Genomic DNA, 13,703 nt, shown 5'->3' with positions numbered 1-13,703 from the left:
AGGCCCCTAAATTTTCTACAAAATATTTTTTATAATTTTTTTTTGTATTTTTAATAAAAAAATGTCTTTTTTATTTTCATAAGAAAATTGATTTTTTTTATTTTTGAAAAAAATCGGATTTTTTTTCCAAAAAAATACATATATTTTTATTTTCGACAAAAAATTGCTTTTTCAAAAAATCATTTTTTTTCAAAAAGTCGATTTTTTTCTATTTTCAAAAAATTGATTTTTTAATGAAAAATCGACTTTTTATATTTTTGACAAAAAAACAATTTTTTTTCTTTTCGAAAAATAATTGATTTTTTAAAATAAATTGACATTTTTTCCTTTTCGACAAAAAATTGATTTTTTTCTTAAAAACACGACTTTTTATATTTTCGACCAAAATTCATTTTTTTAAGAAAAGCTATTGATTTTGATTTTTGATGTTTTTGTTTGGTAGTTAAAAACAGATCTCAATTATTTCTGGATAATATGCTAAAACTTCAATGAATCAGTTTAAGATTGGTTTAGATCAAACTCACTCATGAAATAGAACTGATTAAAATATATTGCAGTTTATAGCCGTAACCTTTTGTTTTTATGTTTAAACCAATATTTTTTGGTGAAATGGTGTTAACGTCTCAAACTCTTGTTCCTATTTATGTTTTAATAATTCATATGCTTTGAATATTTTTGTTCCTCCAATTTCTGCTACTTTAAAATTGTGCAATATGAACATTAAAAAAGGCATTGATTTTGAATATTTTCAAAAAGTGCATCTTTTTATATTTTTAGAATACATTTTTTTTTCGACAAAAAAATCATTTTTTTACGGAAAAGTTGACTTTCCATATTTTCGAAATAATCGATTATTTTAATGTTCTAAAAAAGTAAAATGAGTTTTTAATTTTTTTTAAATTATTTTTATTTTTCAAAATAAAATTAATTTTTAATTATTTAATTTCTAACAAATTATAATTTGGGCCCTTTATTTAGGGCCCTATTAAACATCAAAGTATGAGGGGGCTTAAAAATATGGGGCCAAATAAATTTCTTTTAGTAAGGGGCCTAAAAAAAGAGGGCTATATAGGGGCTTAATTTTTAGGGCTTTGTCATTTAGGGCTTTTTTGACTCCTCTAGTTGTGAGAAGCATCCCAAAAATGAACCGCTGCTACTAACATGGGTTGGTTGTATTCTAAACCCGTTCTTGACAGTTGAATCAAATCGTATATTCCTAATGTTTTCCAGAAGGATCCTTTTTGTTTCTCTACCCTTTCTAGCCAGGCATAGTACAAGTCAGGATCTTTGGCTAAAGGGATTGACCTGAACACTTTTACAGAATTGGTCATATAGTTTAACCTAATTTTGTTTAAAGCTAAAGGGATTGCGGTTGGAGTTTCCTCAATATTAGCAGATTTGCCTAAAGGAGAGCGACCGTCTTCATCTATCTTAACTTTGCTAACTAATGGTCTAGTCTTGTAGTAAGCAGGAAAAAACTTATTCATAGATTGGATACTTTCACTCGGTAACGGACCCATAAAGGCAAGAGTTTTTTCAGAGAGTTCAAAGGGAATGATTACCTGGGAAGCGTAAATAGCGCGTATCTCTTCAGTGTTAGGGTTTGGAACGAACTCTCGTTCCCCAGAACGTGTTGTTGATTGGAGCTTCAAAGCGGGTTGAAGAACATTTGAAGATGAAGCCATGAAGAAATTTTTTGATTAAAAGAACAAGATTTTAAAAAGAGTGAAGATGTTTCAATTTTTTGGTGAAGAAGATGAATGAAAGGCGGTATAGAGACACAAGATCAAGTATTTAAAGGTTTAACGGAAACCTTTTTAAATCTTTTGGGTAAAGCCCGAGAGACACGTGGCGGCTGGTGATTTAATCCAACGGCGGTCGAATGAGTTAGCTTCACTCCTAGTATGAAGGAGTAATGATCAGGAACTAAGGTTAAAACGTGGGAATGTAAGTTATGAGAAGACATCTTTGAAAATGACAAGACGTTTCGGAAACAGTGTTATCAGTGATTATGACGCTAGTCAGCAGTCTTGGAACTTTCAAGGATCATAAAAACGAAATCTTATAATGACAAGAAACGCCTATTTCTGTTGATTCTCGAAACAGGCATTTATTGGGGGCAATTTGTTAGCTGAAGATTTCGTTTTATGTTGTTTATCCTTCGAAGGAGTTGAGAATCGAAGGAAAGATGGTTACTGATGGCCATCCTTTAAAAAGTAAAAGAATGGCTACTGATGGTCATGCTTCGAAAAATAAAGACTTCTAAGTTCGATGAAGATAAGTGAACGCTGAAAGATTAATGAAAGCATATGTCTTCGGGACTTAGACAAAATTCATAGAATATGTATTCAAGTATTACTACTTAGCGTGTTTTTTAGTAGTGTTTGTTTAATACACTGCCACGCGTCGAAGATGGACTCAGGCGGGAAGATTTGAAATTCGAAGACGGTTTCGTAACCGTTCAACAACAGATGGCTTCGCTGGAAGTTCTGATGAGAAACGTGGCAGCAGATTAGTATAGGACCGTTAAGGTCGAAACTAGTATAAATAGGAGTCTTAGTGTTAGGATTCTGTGTGTTCATTTTGTACAAATCACTCACATATTTACTCAAGTATCAAGCGTTAAGAGAAAGAGTTCGCTGAGAAAATGTACGTATGACACCACCATTTTAATACATGTGTATTATCTTTTTGTTTTTATCTTTCAGAATTACTGCATTTCGTTTACTTCTTGCCATTTACGTTTCTGCATCTTTACTTTAACGTCATTTACTTTCGAATTACTTTCATGCTATTTACTTTCAAAGTCTTTTATATTTCTGCAGTTTAAGATTCTTTACGTTTCAATTGTCCTTTTAATTTTTTTATGTCATGTCACTTCGTTGAAGTCACATTTATACGTAACAAAGTGATTGTCAAGACTATTTGTTCTGTTAATCGAACAACGCTTATTGAAGAAGACAAATAATGAATATGGTTCGAACAAACATTGATAACAATCTTCTTGACTATGTGTCCTAGGATCAATCTAGTCGATCCTGCAAGTAACCAAATCATATTTATTATAGTTTGGAAGACTAGCGGTTGTTTACCGGAAATCACCGTAAACACTCTCATGAAAAATTCATGAAAACAGGAAAAGCACATGGCCATAAATAGTGCTAGGCGAGATATGTAGGCGAAAAAACCTTAAAAGTGTGTGTATAAGCAATGCCGGTCTGATCACATGGGATAATGGTTCAAAGCATAGCTACCTAACGTTCCGATTAGCCTTTGCATTGTTTTTACTAAGGTTAAGTTCAAATCGAAAGATACCTAACTGTATTAACACTTTTATCTTCTATATTCTGGAATTGGATTTGTCATTATTAGAACAAGTGGGGGATTGTTGTAATTTATTACAAATGTGTTCTAAAATGACAAAGTGGTGAAAATGAGTAAATGCTAATAAATGCATGCAATAAAGTCTCACATTGGAAAATTCACTCATTTTCAAAGTCTTTATAAAGAGTTAATAACATTAACTCAACAAAAGGACAAAAGAGGATAAAGTGCCACATTGACAAATGTGGTGGTCCCAAGCATTATGCCACTTGTGCCAATCCTACAACCACTCGCCGGTGTCGCCACCGGCGACACCGGCTCCGGCTCCGACTCCGGGTCTGGGTCCGGAGCGTGAGCGTAGAGGCGCTAGTGGCGGCTTGTAGACGGCACTTGAGCACTTAGGCACGTCGCATCAGAGCTACTTTAAGGAAAGTGATTCCATTCACGATTCCAGCCTCGGTCCTCTCGATTGAAACACATTTACTAACATCCTCCAAGGAATCACATTTGCCAAATTGCAAAAAAGTTCAGTTACAATTTTGAACTCAAATGGAAGTCAACTTCTCTGTGACCATAGTTAGGAATGGCCCATATTGGATTTTAAATAGCGGTCGAGACTCAATCGCGTTCAAATGTGGTCGAGTTGCGGTTTCGGCAAGAAAAACTGTTATACTCTTGGAGTTGGTTAGCTACTAAGAGTATGTTCTCTCCTTCCTCTAGTTTCTTTGATTGGTACATGGCTCCGCTTGATTGCTTCAGCGATGTTTAATTTTGTTGTAAGGGTTGCACCCCTAGTGCGATTTCTTTAATACAATTGCCTTTAGAAAAAAAAATATATTTATCTCAACCGTCCCTACTTAGATTGCTAGATGTGATTATTTTGATGAAAAAGAAACAAAAATTTAGTGTGATGTACGTTAGATAGATTGAAACACTAAATGGAAGTATATTTAATCTGATTAATTCTTAATATATAAATCTTAAATTCATATATCTTAGATAACACTTAAATTAATACTAAATTATGTTATTTAAATATTACTTAAATTTATTTAAATATATTTATTTAATTTTTGAAATTAAAAAAAAAAACATTATTCATTGTTGTAAAAAGACTGATCAATATTCAAAGACTTGCTTACGCAAAAAAATATTCAAAAACTTTTTTCTAAAAGAGATTAAAGTTTGTTTGTTACAAATTTTTAAAGAGATTTTAAAAATATTATAATTTTTAAAACAAAAACAAAAAGATATATTAAAATTATTATTTGTTGTCGTAAAAAAAATGATTAATATTTAAAGACCTATTTTCTAAACAACCTTAGCCCTTGTTTGTTACAATTTTTAAAACAAAGAATTTAAAGATTGCATTTTTTTTGTTATAAAATTTTGAGATTTTTAGAGAAAAAATCAAATGAAAAGTTTGTTAAAACAACTTCTCATTAAAAAAAAATAAAATTTCCTTACTTTTCGGTGGCTGATTTACAATAAATCCATAAAATATTAAAATATAATAAAAATAAAAATAAGATTGAGTTTTAAAAGTTGTTTTAAATATTAACGATCTAACCCTAGATTTGAGTACAAATCAAATCAAATCTTTATTAATTCTAATAAAATCTTCTTACTAATGGCATTATTATATATATTAATGTCATCATCGCTGCAATCATGATTTCCATAAAACCTTCTTACTAGTTACATAACACTTTTGTCTCACCATCATGTCTTCCTCAACCATATCCAACACAAACCCTTCGAACACAGAACCCCGTAAAAGACTCATTATTAAACTTAGTTATCCTCCTGGTACTATGAAACGTCATTCAGATTCTTCTGACACAGATGAAAACAAGAGAAGAAAAATTCAACATTCTGAACGACCAACTGTAACCTGCTATTGGGTTGATTCATGTTATAAGACCAAAACAACAACACCTTTATCGTTGTCTCAACAAAAGGGTGTGAAAGAAAGTTCAAGACTTTGCTCAAAAAGCATGTTGATGAAGGATTCATCAAAAACATCATCTGTCACAAAGGAGATGGTCAAGAATCAAGTTTCAAAAATAGCAAAATCTGAAGAACATTCAAGAACCACCTTATTGATGGTGAAGGATTCATCAAAAACAACAGATGAAGAATGTGTGTTGAAGAAACCAATGGAGTGTGTTAAGAGGAGGCAATGTTGGTTGATTTTGAAGAGGATGTTGGCGGGTAGAGATGGTTGGGATTTGAAAGATCCTCCAGCAATGGAGTCTTCGAAGAGTTTGGAAAAAAAGTCAAAGGCAATAGGTTTGAAGGAAATAGAGAGAAAATTGAGGTTGTATGCAACACCATATGAGTTTGCTAGCGACATGAGGCTTGTGTTCTCTAATGCAATGATGATGTATCCTCCAAGGAATCACATTTACCAAATTGCAAAAAAGTTCAGTTACAATTTTGAACTCAAATGGAAGTCATTGAAGGATGAGTGGGGACTTGAGGATAGGAAAAGAAGAAAGGCTCACAAGACTAGAAGATACTAAAGATCACTGCAACATATTCTGATTCTTTATTCTTCATTTGTAATAAAATATTCTGTTATCAATTGATTTTATTATGTAAACTGGTTTCATTAGTTTTCAATATAATTCTGTGATTTTATTATGTAAACTGGTTTCATTAGTTTTCAATATAATTCTGTCACAGTTATTGTCAATCTGTTAAAAGCCTTAACATATTTTGAATGAAGGATTTGTAATTAAATCATAACATTGCATCTTTTGTTAAATGTTTCATCTGGTTGATGAGTAAACTGATGCGGAGAATCCATGAATTTTCATTGCATATTGCGTAAAAATTTGCCGTCTCTTATATCTCGGTTTTCCAATCTATGAATCAGGATAAAGCAAGTTCTTCTTATACTTTAGGCCATTTCTGTCAATGCGAAATCTTTCCATGTGTTTAAAAATGTTGGGGAAAAGTGATAGTTTTTATTTGGATGTAATGGTTTTTTACTTCTCTGTGACCATAGTTAGGAATGGCCCATATTGGATTTTAAATAGCGGTCGAGACTCAATCGCGTTCAAATGTGGTCGAGTTGCGGTTTCGGCAAGAAAAACTGTTATATTCCAGCCCCAATTGAGGTTACAGACCTTTATTTAAAATCTGCCTAAGGTTACCATGTTTAGGATTGTATTAGTACTATTTACAAGCGATACTAGGAATATTATTAGATGGATCATGGACTTAGAATATTCTGTTACATGCTGGTCACAATGATTCTACTTCCTTTGTTATTTACCAATTGAGGCAAAATTTAATCCTAACTTATTCTCAATGGACCAGACTTGTTATATAAATCATCATTTACTCAAACCATTTGAAATGGATCAACACACGAAATATTCTCAACAATGGAACAAAAATTCAATCTATAGAAAGGATATTTCTTTCATAAAGGTCTATAGCATGACCATATTTTAGTTAATCTAAAGTTAAATTTATTGCAATCCTTAACAAAATAATAAATAAATTACAGTTTTTTTTATTAAATATAAAATTACAATATTCAAATTCAATGTTTTTAAAACTTAAAATTTTTTTATTCTTAATAATTTTATATTATAATTTATAGTCATAAGTTTTAAAATAATTTAAATATATGATCCATACCATCTTAAATATTATCTATAATATTTTTGTACTCGTCATTTATTTTTAAAAGTGTTGTTAGGAAAGGGGTTAGAAAAAAAGTGTCATGTTATCTCAATAATTTTTAGTTTGGAGTTGAATATCGGGTGGTGTTGCAGCCATTTTACACAATGTCAATAGGGTGTTAAGCAAGCCACACAGAGATGATCCCTTGGTTATGCTCACTGCAAATTTCTCAAATGGTTTCAGCATGATAGATCGATCAGTCCTGTTGCGCGAGGTGAGGGTAAAATGTTTATCTATTTTTTTTATGGGTTGAGTTTCTTTATGGCCAGGTAGCAAGGTTGACCCTTGGGTTGAGTTTCTTTGGATGTAATGGTTTTTTATTTCTCTGTGACCATGGATTTTAAATAGCAGTCGAGACTCAATCGCGTTCAAATGTGGTCGAGTTGCGGTTTCAAAAAAATTACTATCCATTGTTATAAAAATATTGATCAATATTTAATGACTATGTTTCTAAAAGATTTTAAAATTTATTTTTACAAATTTTTTAAAATATTTTAATTTTATGATATAACTTTCAAAGTTTAAAGATAATGCACTATCAATGTAAAACAGTTTTACACATACAACCAATCAAAATGTTTTAATTTTTCATATAATTTTAATTTTCTAAAATTAAAAATGAGAATTATTCTAATGCATGTCTCTCATTGATTGACAGTGTAAAAATACTTTACAGTGTCTGTGTATTTCCTTTTTTCCCTAACTTTTATGAGATGTTTTTTTAAAATGAGAATGGAATTTTAACGATCCGTGTGATTTCACACTCCAAACGTTATTAAGAACTCCCTATATTTTCGGGGTTTGATGTCAGAGTGTCAAACTACTGGAGGCTCGCACCACATTATAAGTATGAATCACAACATATAAACAAAATAAAATTCAAAACTATGATCTTTATTTTGAATCATTTGATTTCTGTTGGACTCATCGTTGACCTAGACAAAAACATTTTAAAATAGAAACTGCGAATTATAATTTTAATGTTAATTGTTTGTTAGACATATCTCAAGTGATAATAATAAAATATAAATTATAAATTTAGTTAAGGGTTGATCAGGGCTATCTCAACTAACAATACTAAGTTAAATTTATCTGTTTAAATTTCAAATAAATAACTTTAAAAAATTTAGATTTATTATTATAGTAAAATTCAATTAGATTTTAAATTAGAAAATTTTAAAAATATGAAAAGCGAAATATATAATAAAATTTGCCTCTCTAATTCAAAAGGGAAAAAAACTTGAAATCTTCTATATGTATATATGTATATGAGAATTTTTAGGTGATACTAGTAATTTGTTTTGCAAATAACAACTGGAAAAAAAAAAACTAAAATTAAGTTTAGTGTGATATATTATGTAAAACTAAAATTAAGTTTAGTGTGATATATTATGTATGTAGTGTAAAAATATTTTATATTATCCGTTGATCACAACAGTTGATTTATTTAAAATATTTAACATTTAACTTAATATATATTTTTAAAATAATATATTTGAATGATTATAATGCATGGTGTAAAATTCTTTACAATAACAATGTATAGATAGATCAAAATACATAAGTAACTTGTATTTGTTATGATGAATTTTAATTATATAAATTTTAAATTTTTAGGATTTAGGATTAAATAAAAATTTTGAAAATTTTATATAGTAAAAATGAGCTTCTTGCCGATTTTTCAATGTAAGTTTATGAGAACGAACAAAATTATTCAAATTTAAAATAGAAATATTAATTTTTTAAATTAAAAAAAAATGAGGAGTCCAAAACATATTTAAAATTAAATAAAATTAAATAGAAATTAATTTTCAATGTAATCGATAAAATGTTGTTAAAAGAAAAGTAAAGCATTATTAGCAGTGTTTTAAAAACCCAGCCGGACATCAAACCTGTAAGGGTACTGGGTCACTGATCTATTGGTCGAACTACTAGATCACTGGTCGAACCGCATGATTAAACTAGGTTAAACCGGATAACTCGGTTGGATAGACCGGTCGGTATAACAAAATTATATAGGTAAAAAATCTGTCGAACCGGATGATTCAGTATCTACAAAATATAAATAGCACTTAAATTTTATAAATTCATAATTTAAATTTAAATTTTACACATAGGTATCACACACAATAAAATATTACATAATTATAAAATATAATTGCAAATAAAAGTTTAATCGCTACCTAATTTAATTGAATAATTTATAACAAAATAATTCAATTGTCTACTAAATTTAATTTTAATAAAAGAAAAATTATTTAAATTTTGAGATCTCCTTTTTCAATATCAAAATCATCGGTAACAAAATCAACCGCATCTCCAACAATTTTTTTAATTTTTTAATTTTTAGTTTTTAATTATAATAGTCAAAACGACGTTATTTTAATTTTTTAAAATTAAAAAAATTACAAAATGCATTTAAACTTAAATTTAGAGTTAAGTGTTGGTTAGGGTTATCAAGTAACAATACTAAGCTATATTTATTATTTTAAATTTAATTAGTTTTAATTAAAGGTCACGTTTTAAAATTTTAATTAGCTATTTCAATAAAAATATGCACACACCTCACCTACCACACATAAACATGCACCTGAGGATGATCATTTGGATCCGGATGAGTACGATATTGATTTGGATGGGGACAATATTCAGTTGGATGGCGACGATCTTCAGGGGGGGTAATTCGAGGGAGATTTATATCATTGATGAAAGATATTATATTTAGCCCGTTGGAAGTTCGTAAGTATCTTATTTATAAATTTTTAATCACTACGCCAAAATAGCTTTTAGACAACGCCCCTTAGACAGCGCTTTTATACAAAAGCGCTGCTATATGTAAAATAAAAAATAAAACACGGAAACTGTGTTTAAAAAGGAGTGAAAGCGCTGGTATAGGTCAGACTTTAGACAACGCTTATTGAAAAGCGCTGGTATAGGACCACATTAGTAAGCGCTTAGAAAAGCGCTGGTACAGAACCACATTAGACAGCGCTTTTTCAAAAAGCGTCATATAAGGTCAAATAAATTTAAAAAAAATAATTTAAAAGCACTGGTATAGGTTCACATTAGAAAGCGCTTTTGGGAATTGCTGCTTTAGGGTCATATTAGAAAGCACTTTTTGTAAAAGCGCTGCCTTAGTTGGATTAAAATTTAATTTGAAAAATAGATTAGTTCTCCCAAACAAAAAATCTATTGAATCCCTAAATCACGAACAAAAGAACAAATCTCATCGTTCTTCTTCTCTAAATCACGAACATCGTTCTTCTGTTCCATAAATCTACTGAAACCCTATCATTCTTATTCTTCTCCGAAACGAAAATTGCTTATGGATCACGAACAAAACCAGAAGCCCTAAATCCCTTCCATTTTCTTGTTTATACGAAGAACCCCCTTCCTCTGAAACTTCAACTACGACCGGTACTCCATTCCCGTTCCCATTCTTCTTCTTCCTCTTCTTGTTTTTTCGTATTCACTATTAACTCAATTGCTTGAATCCTATGTTTGCATGCGTACGGACCTAGCATGCTCCCTACCCTAAATATCATCGGCGATGTTGTTCTCGTCGAACACCTGTCTCCGCGGATTGGGAAAGTCGGTCACGGTGACTTAGTTCTTGTGACGTCACCTTTGAACCCTAATCGGAACTTGATAAAGCGTGTTGTTGCTATGGAAGGGGATACTGTTACTTTCTTTGATGCTTCAGGTTTTGTTTCCTCTAGAACTGTTGTGGTGTGTGTGCTTAATGGTTTGTTCTTTGTTTTATCCTTTGTCTGTTTTGGTTTTGATTTTGATTTTTGTAGTTTATTTGAAGTACTTTATCTATTTGCAGGCGTACGGACCTAGCATGCTCCCTACCCTAAATATTATCGGTGATGTTGTTCTCGTCGAACACCTGTCTCCGCGGATTGGGAAAGTTGGTCATGGTGACTTAGTTCTTGTGACGTCACCTTTGAACCCTAATCGGAACTTGACAAAGCGTGTTGTTGCTATGGAAGGGGATACTGTTACTTTCTTTGATGCTTCAGGTTTTGTTTCCTCTTGAACTGTTGTGGTGTGTGTGCTTAATGGTTTGTTCTTTGTTTTATCCTTTGTCTGTTTTGGTTTTTGATTTTGATTTTTGTAGTTTATTTGATGTACATTGTTGTTAACTATCTAGCACTGACCTATTCCCTGGCATTTGTGATTATGTCTAATTTATTCTTTTTTTACAAATTATTACGGGCCTGTTAGTTGCGTAGTCGTGTTTGGGGTGTCTGCGCTTCTTGAGTTGTGAAAATATGCCCTTGATTGCTCTCACATTAGGTAAATTATTATGATCGGGGTTTTTCTATTGTTCACTTAGGGTCTTTTGTAAGCTCTAGTAGTTATGTCCATATTTTAAAGACAACTTCGTAAGTTTAAAACTATCCTAAGCCTTAGTTCTGCAATGTGACACTCTTTTGGAATCCTGGAACAGTAGTCCCCAATCTAGGTTCATGGGCTAAAGGATCTATTAGCGCTCACGCGTGATTTAAACCCTCTTTCAATTGTCAAGTATGTATCACTTCTTTTCTGTGGTGCTGTTTGTTTTTGGTTTTATATGAATGTGAGTCGTTACAATCTGATCTTTAGTTAAAATCCTCCTCATTAGGTTGAGGATAATGAATGCTTATAAACTACTGTTAGCCTTGGTTCTTAAACAATATGAAACTTTTTGTTGTACCGAAATTATTTTTCAATATCGGTTATGGAAATGGCTATAATCACAAGCAATTCATGCTGTTGTGGAAATTTATGATCAAATGTGGATGACAGTCTTAACTGTAGTTGCAGTGCAGAGAAGTATGCGAATATGTTGTCTTGGAAAGTATCACATGAATGTTTTATTTTGCTGGATTATAGTGAGTGGGAGAAGGTTTAAGAATTGTGGTCTTTGAGATTGCAAGCCATTGATTAACATGTGTTCAATGAGAGGGTTATACTTGTGTGGTATGTCCCATTTAGATGAATCTTTTGGGTTGTCCATTCAATTGAGTTAGATGTCAAGTTGATAATTTTAGTGAACGGATTTAATAAGAGAATGATTGGATGCAATTTCCTACTTCTTTCACATATATGGAATAGAAAGTACAGTTTTATCAGTGTGTTTTTTCAAATTAGGTAATTCATAAGGTTCCATATAGCATATATGCTGACTATTTTCAATGACCCTTAATGTAATGCATTTATCTGATTTGCTCACTTGGTAGTCGTCATTAGTTTATCGTAACAATTATGATAAAAGTTCAGTTATTTGATTATGGTGTCTAGTTATGTTACTTGAAATATCCATATGCTCTTGGCTGAGGCAATTGGTCATTTCTTAGATTGCAATACTGATTTACTCAAGCATACAAATATCCTTGATTCCATGTATTAGAGCATCTTTCTGATCCAATTCTCCTTTTTGAGTCTTAAAACTTTATAACCATAATAATATTATTTAATTTCTGTTTATAAGGTGACATGTTGTGTCAACCACTGAAGTGCAACAAGGTGACATGTTAAGGCCGCTCATTTTTGCTCTTGTGTTACACCCAATCATTCATCATGTTAGAGACAACTGTAAGCTTCTTCTCCATGTCTGGTATCTTAATGATGGGACTATTATAGGAGATTCATAGGAAGTGGTTAAAGTTCTTGACATCATTCAGGATATAGGTCCATGATTAGGTAGTAAGACTGGGATATTCGTAAAACTGAGATCTTTTGAACTTAATGTGATTGTAGGAAGTTTTGTGAGGATTTGTTTCCGTCGAACATTGGGAGCCCGATGTTTCAGATGAAGTTGCTTCGAGGGAATGTTATTCGAGATGGCGACTTTATTAAAAGTTTGTCCATGAAGAAAGCTTCTAGGGATATTGAACTAATGCACCTTCTTCCACAACTAAGGGATTCTCAAAGTGAGCATCTGCATAGGTATTGCCAAATTGTTTTTTGGCCTAAGAGTTTGTTAATCTAGTCATATGGAGGAATCAACTATTTGGTTTGATAAAGAGTTGTGAATGGAAGTTGAACCCTTGCCTTCTTTGGCCTCGGGTGTTACATGCCCACCAGCTTCCGCATGGTTCATCCTCGAACCACATCGTACTGGGAGAGGTTTGGCTCAGATATCATTTGTAACGCTCCAGACTGCTTTCAGGATGATTGAATGACCCCACAAACCAACAAGGGTCTTTTCAGACTGCTTTGACCTCACTCACACGCTTTGTATGGAACTTCTCAGAAGGTCACCCATCTCAGAATTGCTCAAAGTCAAGCCCGCTTAACTGTGGAGTTCTTACGGAATGAGATATCAAAAAAAATATGCATCTTGTTGGTATATGTAGTACCCAAAAATCCTTTTTAAGCTTTTCTTCAACCATGCAGTCCCATACCTGCACGGCCTCAGGATCCCTCTCATTTCGATGTGACAACCACTCCTTGCTATATTCGGCCTCAAGTGTTACATGCAGTGTTACCATCCCTCGCCTTCTTTGGCCTTGTCGCACGCTCGCGAAAAATGAACAGAGTCGCCACCAATATATTTATCCCATAAGGGAAAGGGATATCAGAAAACCTAACAAAGGGTAAGAACAAGGTCTTGCAAACAGAGAATCTAGGTACGGGAGTCGGTTACGCGAGGGGAAGGTATTAGCACCCCTCGTGCCCATCGTACTCGA

At 32.1% G+C, this 13,703-nt stretch overlaps 1 protein-coding gene across 1 annotated transcript; it reads left to right on the top strand.

Moving 5' to 3' along the window:
- Positions 1-10,545: 10,545 nt before the first annotated feature.
- LOC131649348 (uncharacterized) lies at positions 10,546-11,065 on the top strand. The gene is made up of 2 exons (XM_058919110.1): positions 10,546-10,752; positions 10,853-11,065. The coding sequence occupies exons 1-2, from the start codon at positions 10,546-10,548 to the stop codon at positions 11,063-11,065; spliced, it is 420 nt and encodes a 139-aa protein (XP_058775093.1).
- Positions 11,066-13,703: the final 2,638 nt, after the last annotated feature.

Source organism: Vicia villosa, linkage group LG2, assembly GCF_029867415.1.
Source record: "Vicia villosa cultivar HV-30 ecotype Madison, WI linkage group LG2, Vvil1.0, whole genome shotgun sequence".
NCBI classification, from domain to species: Eukaryota; Viridiplantae; Streptophyta; class Magnoliopsida; order Fabales; family Fabaceae; genus Vicia; species Vicia villosa.
Note: the sequence above shows the minus strand (reverse complement) of the source record. Positions and strands in the feature narration are given on the sequence as shown.

What these genes read in the sequence shown, in the direction of transcription:
- LOC131649348 (XM_058919110.1), top strand. Translation starts at nt 10,546, where the DNA reads ATGCTCCCTACCCTAAATATCATCGGCGATGTTGTTCTCGTCGAACAC. An exon ending in TTTCCTCTAGAACTGTTGTG is followed by an intron (nt 10,753 to 10,852) that starts GTGTGTGTGCTT and finishes ATCTATTTGCAG; the next exon opens with GCGTACGGACCTAGCATGCT.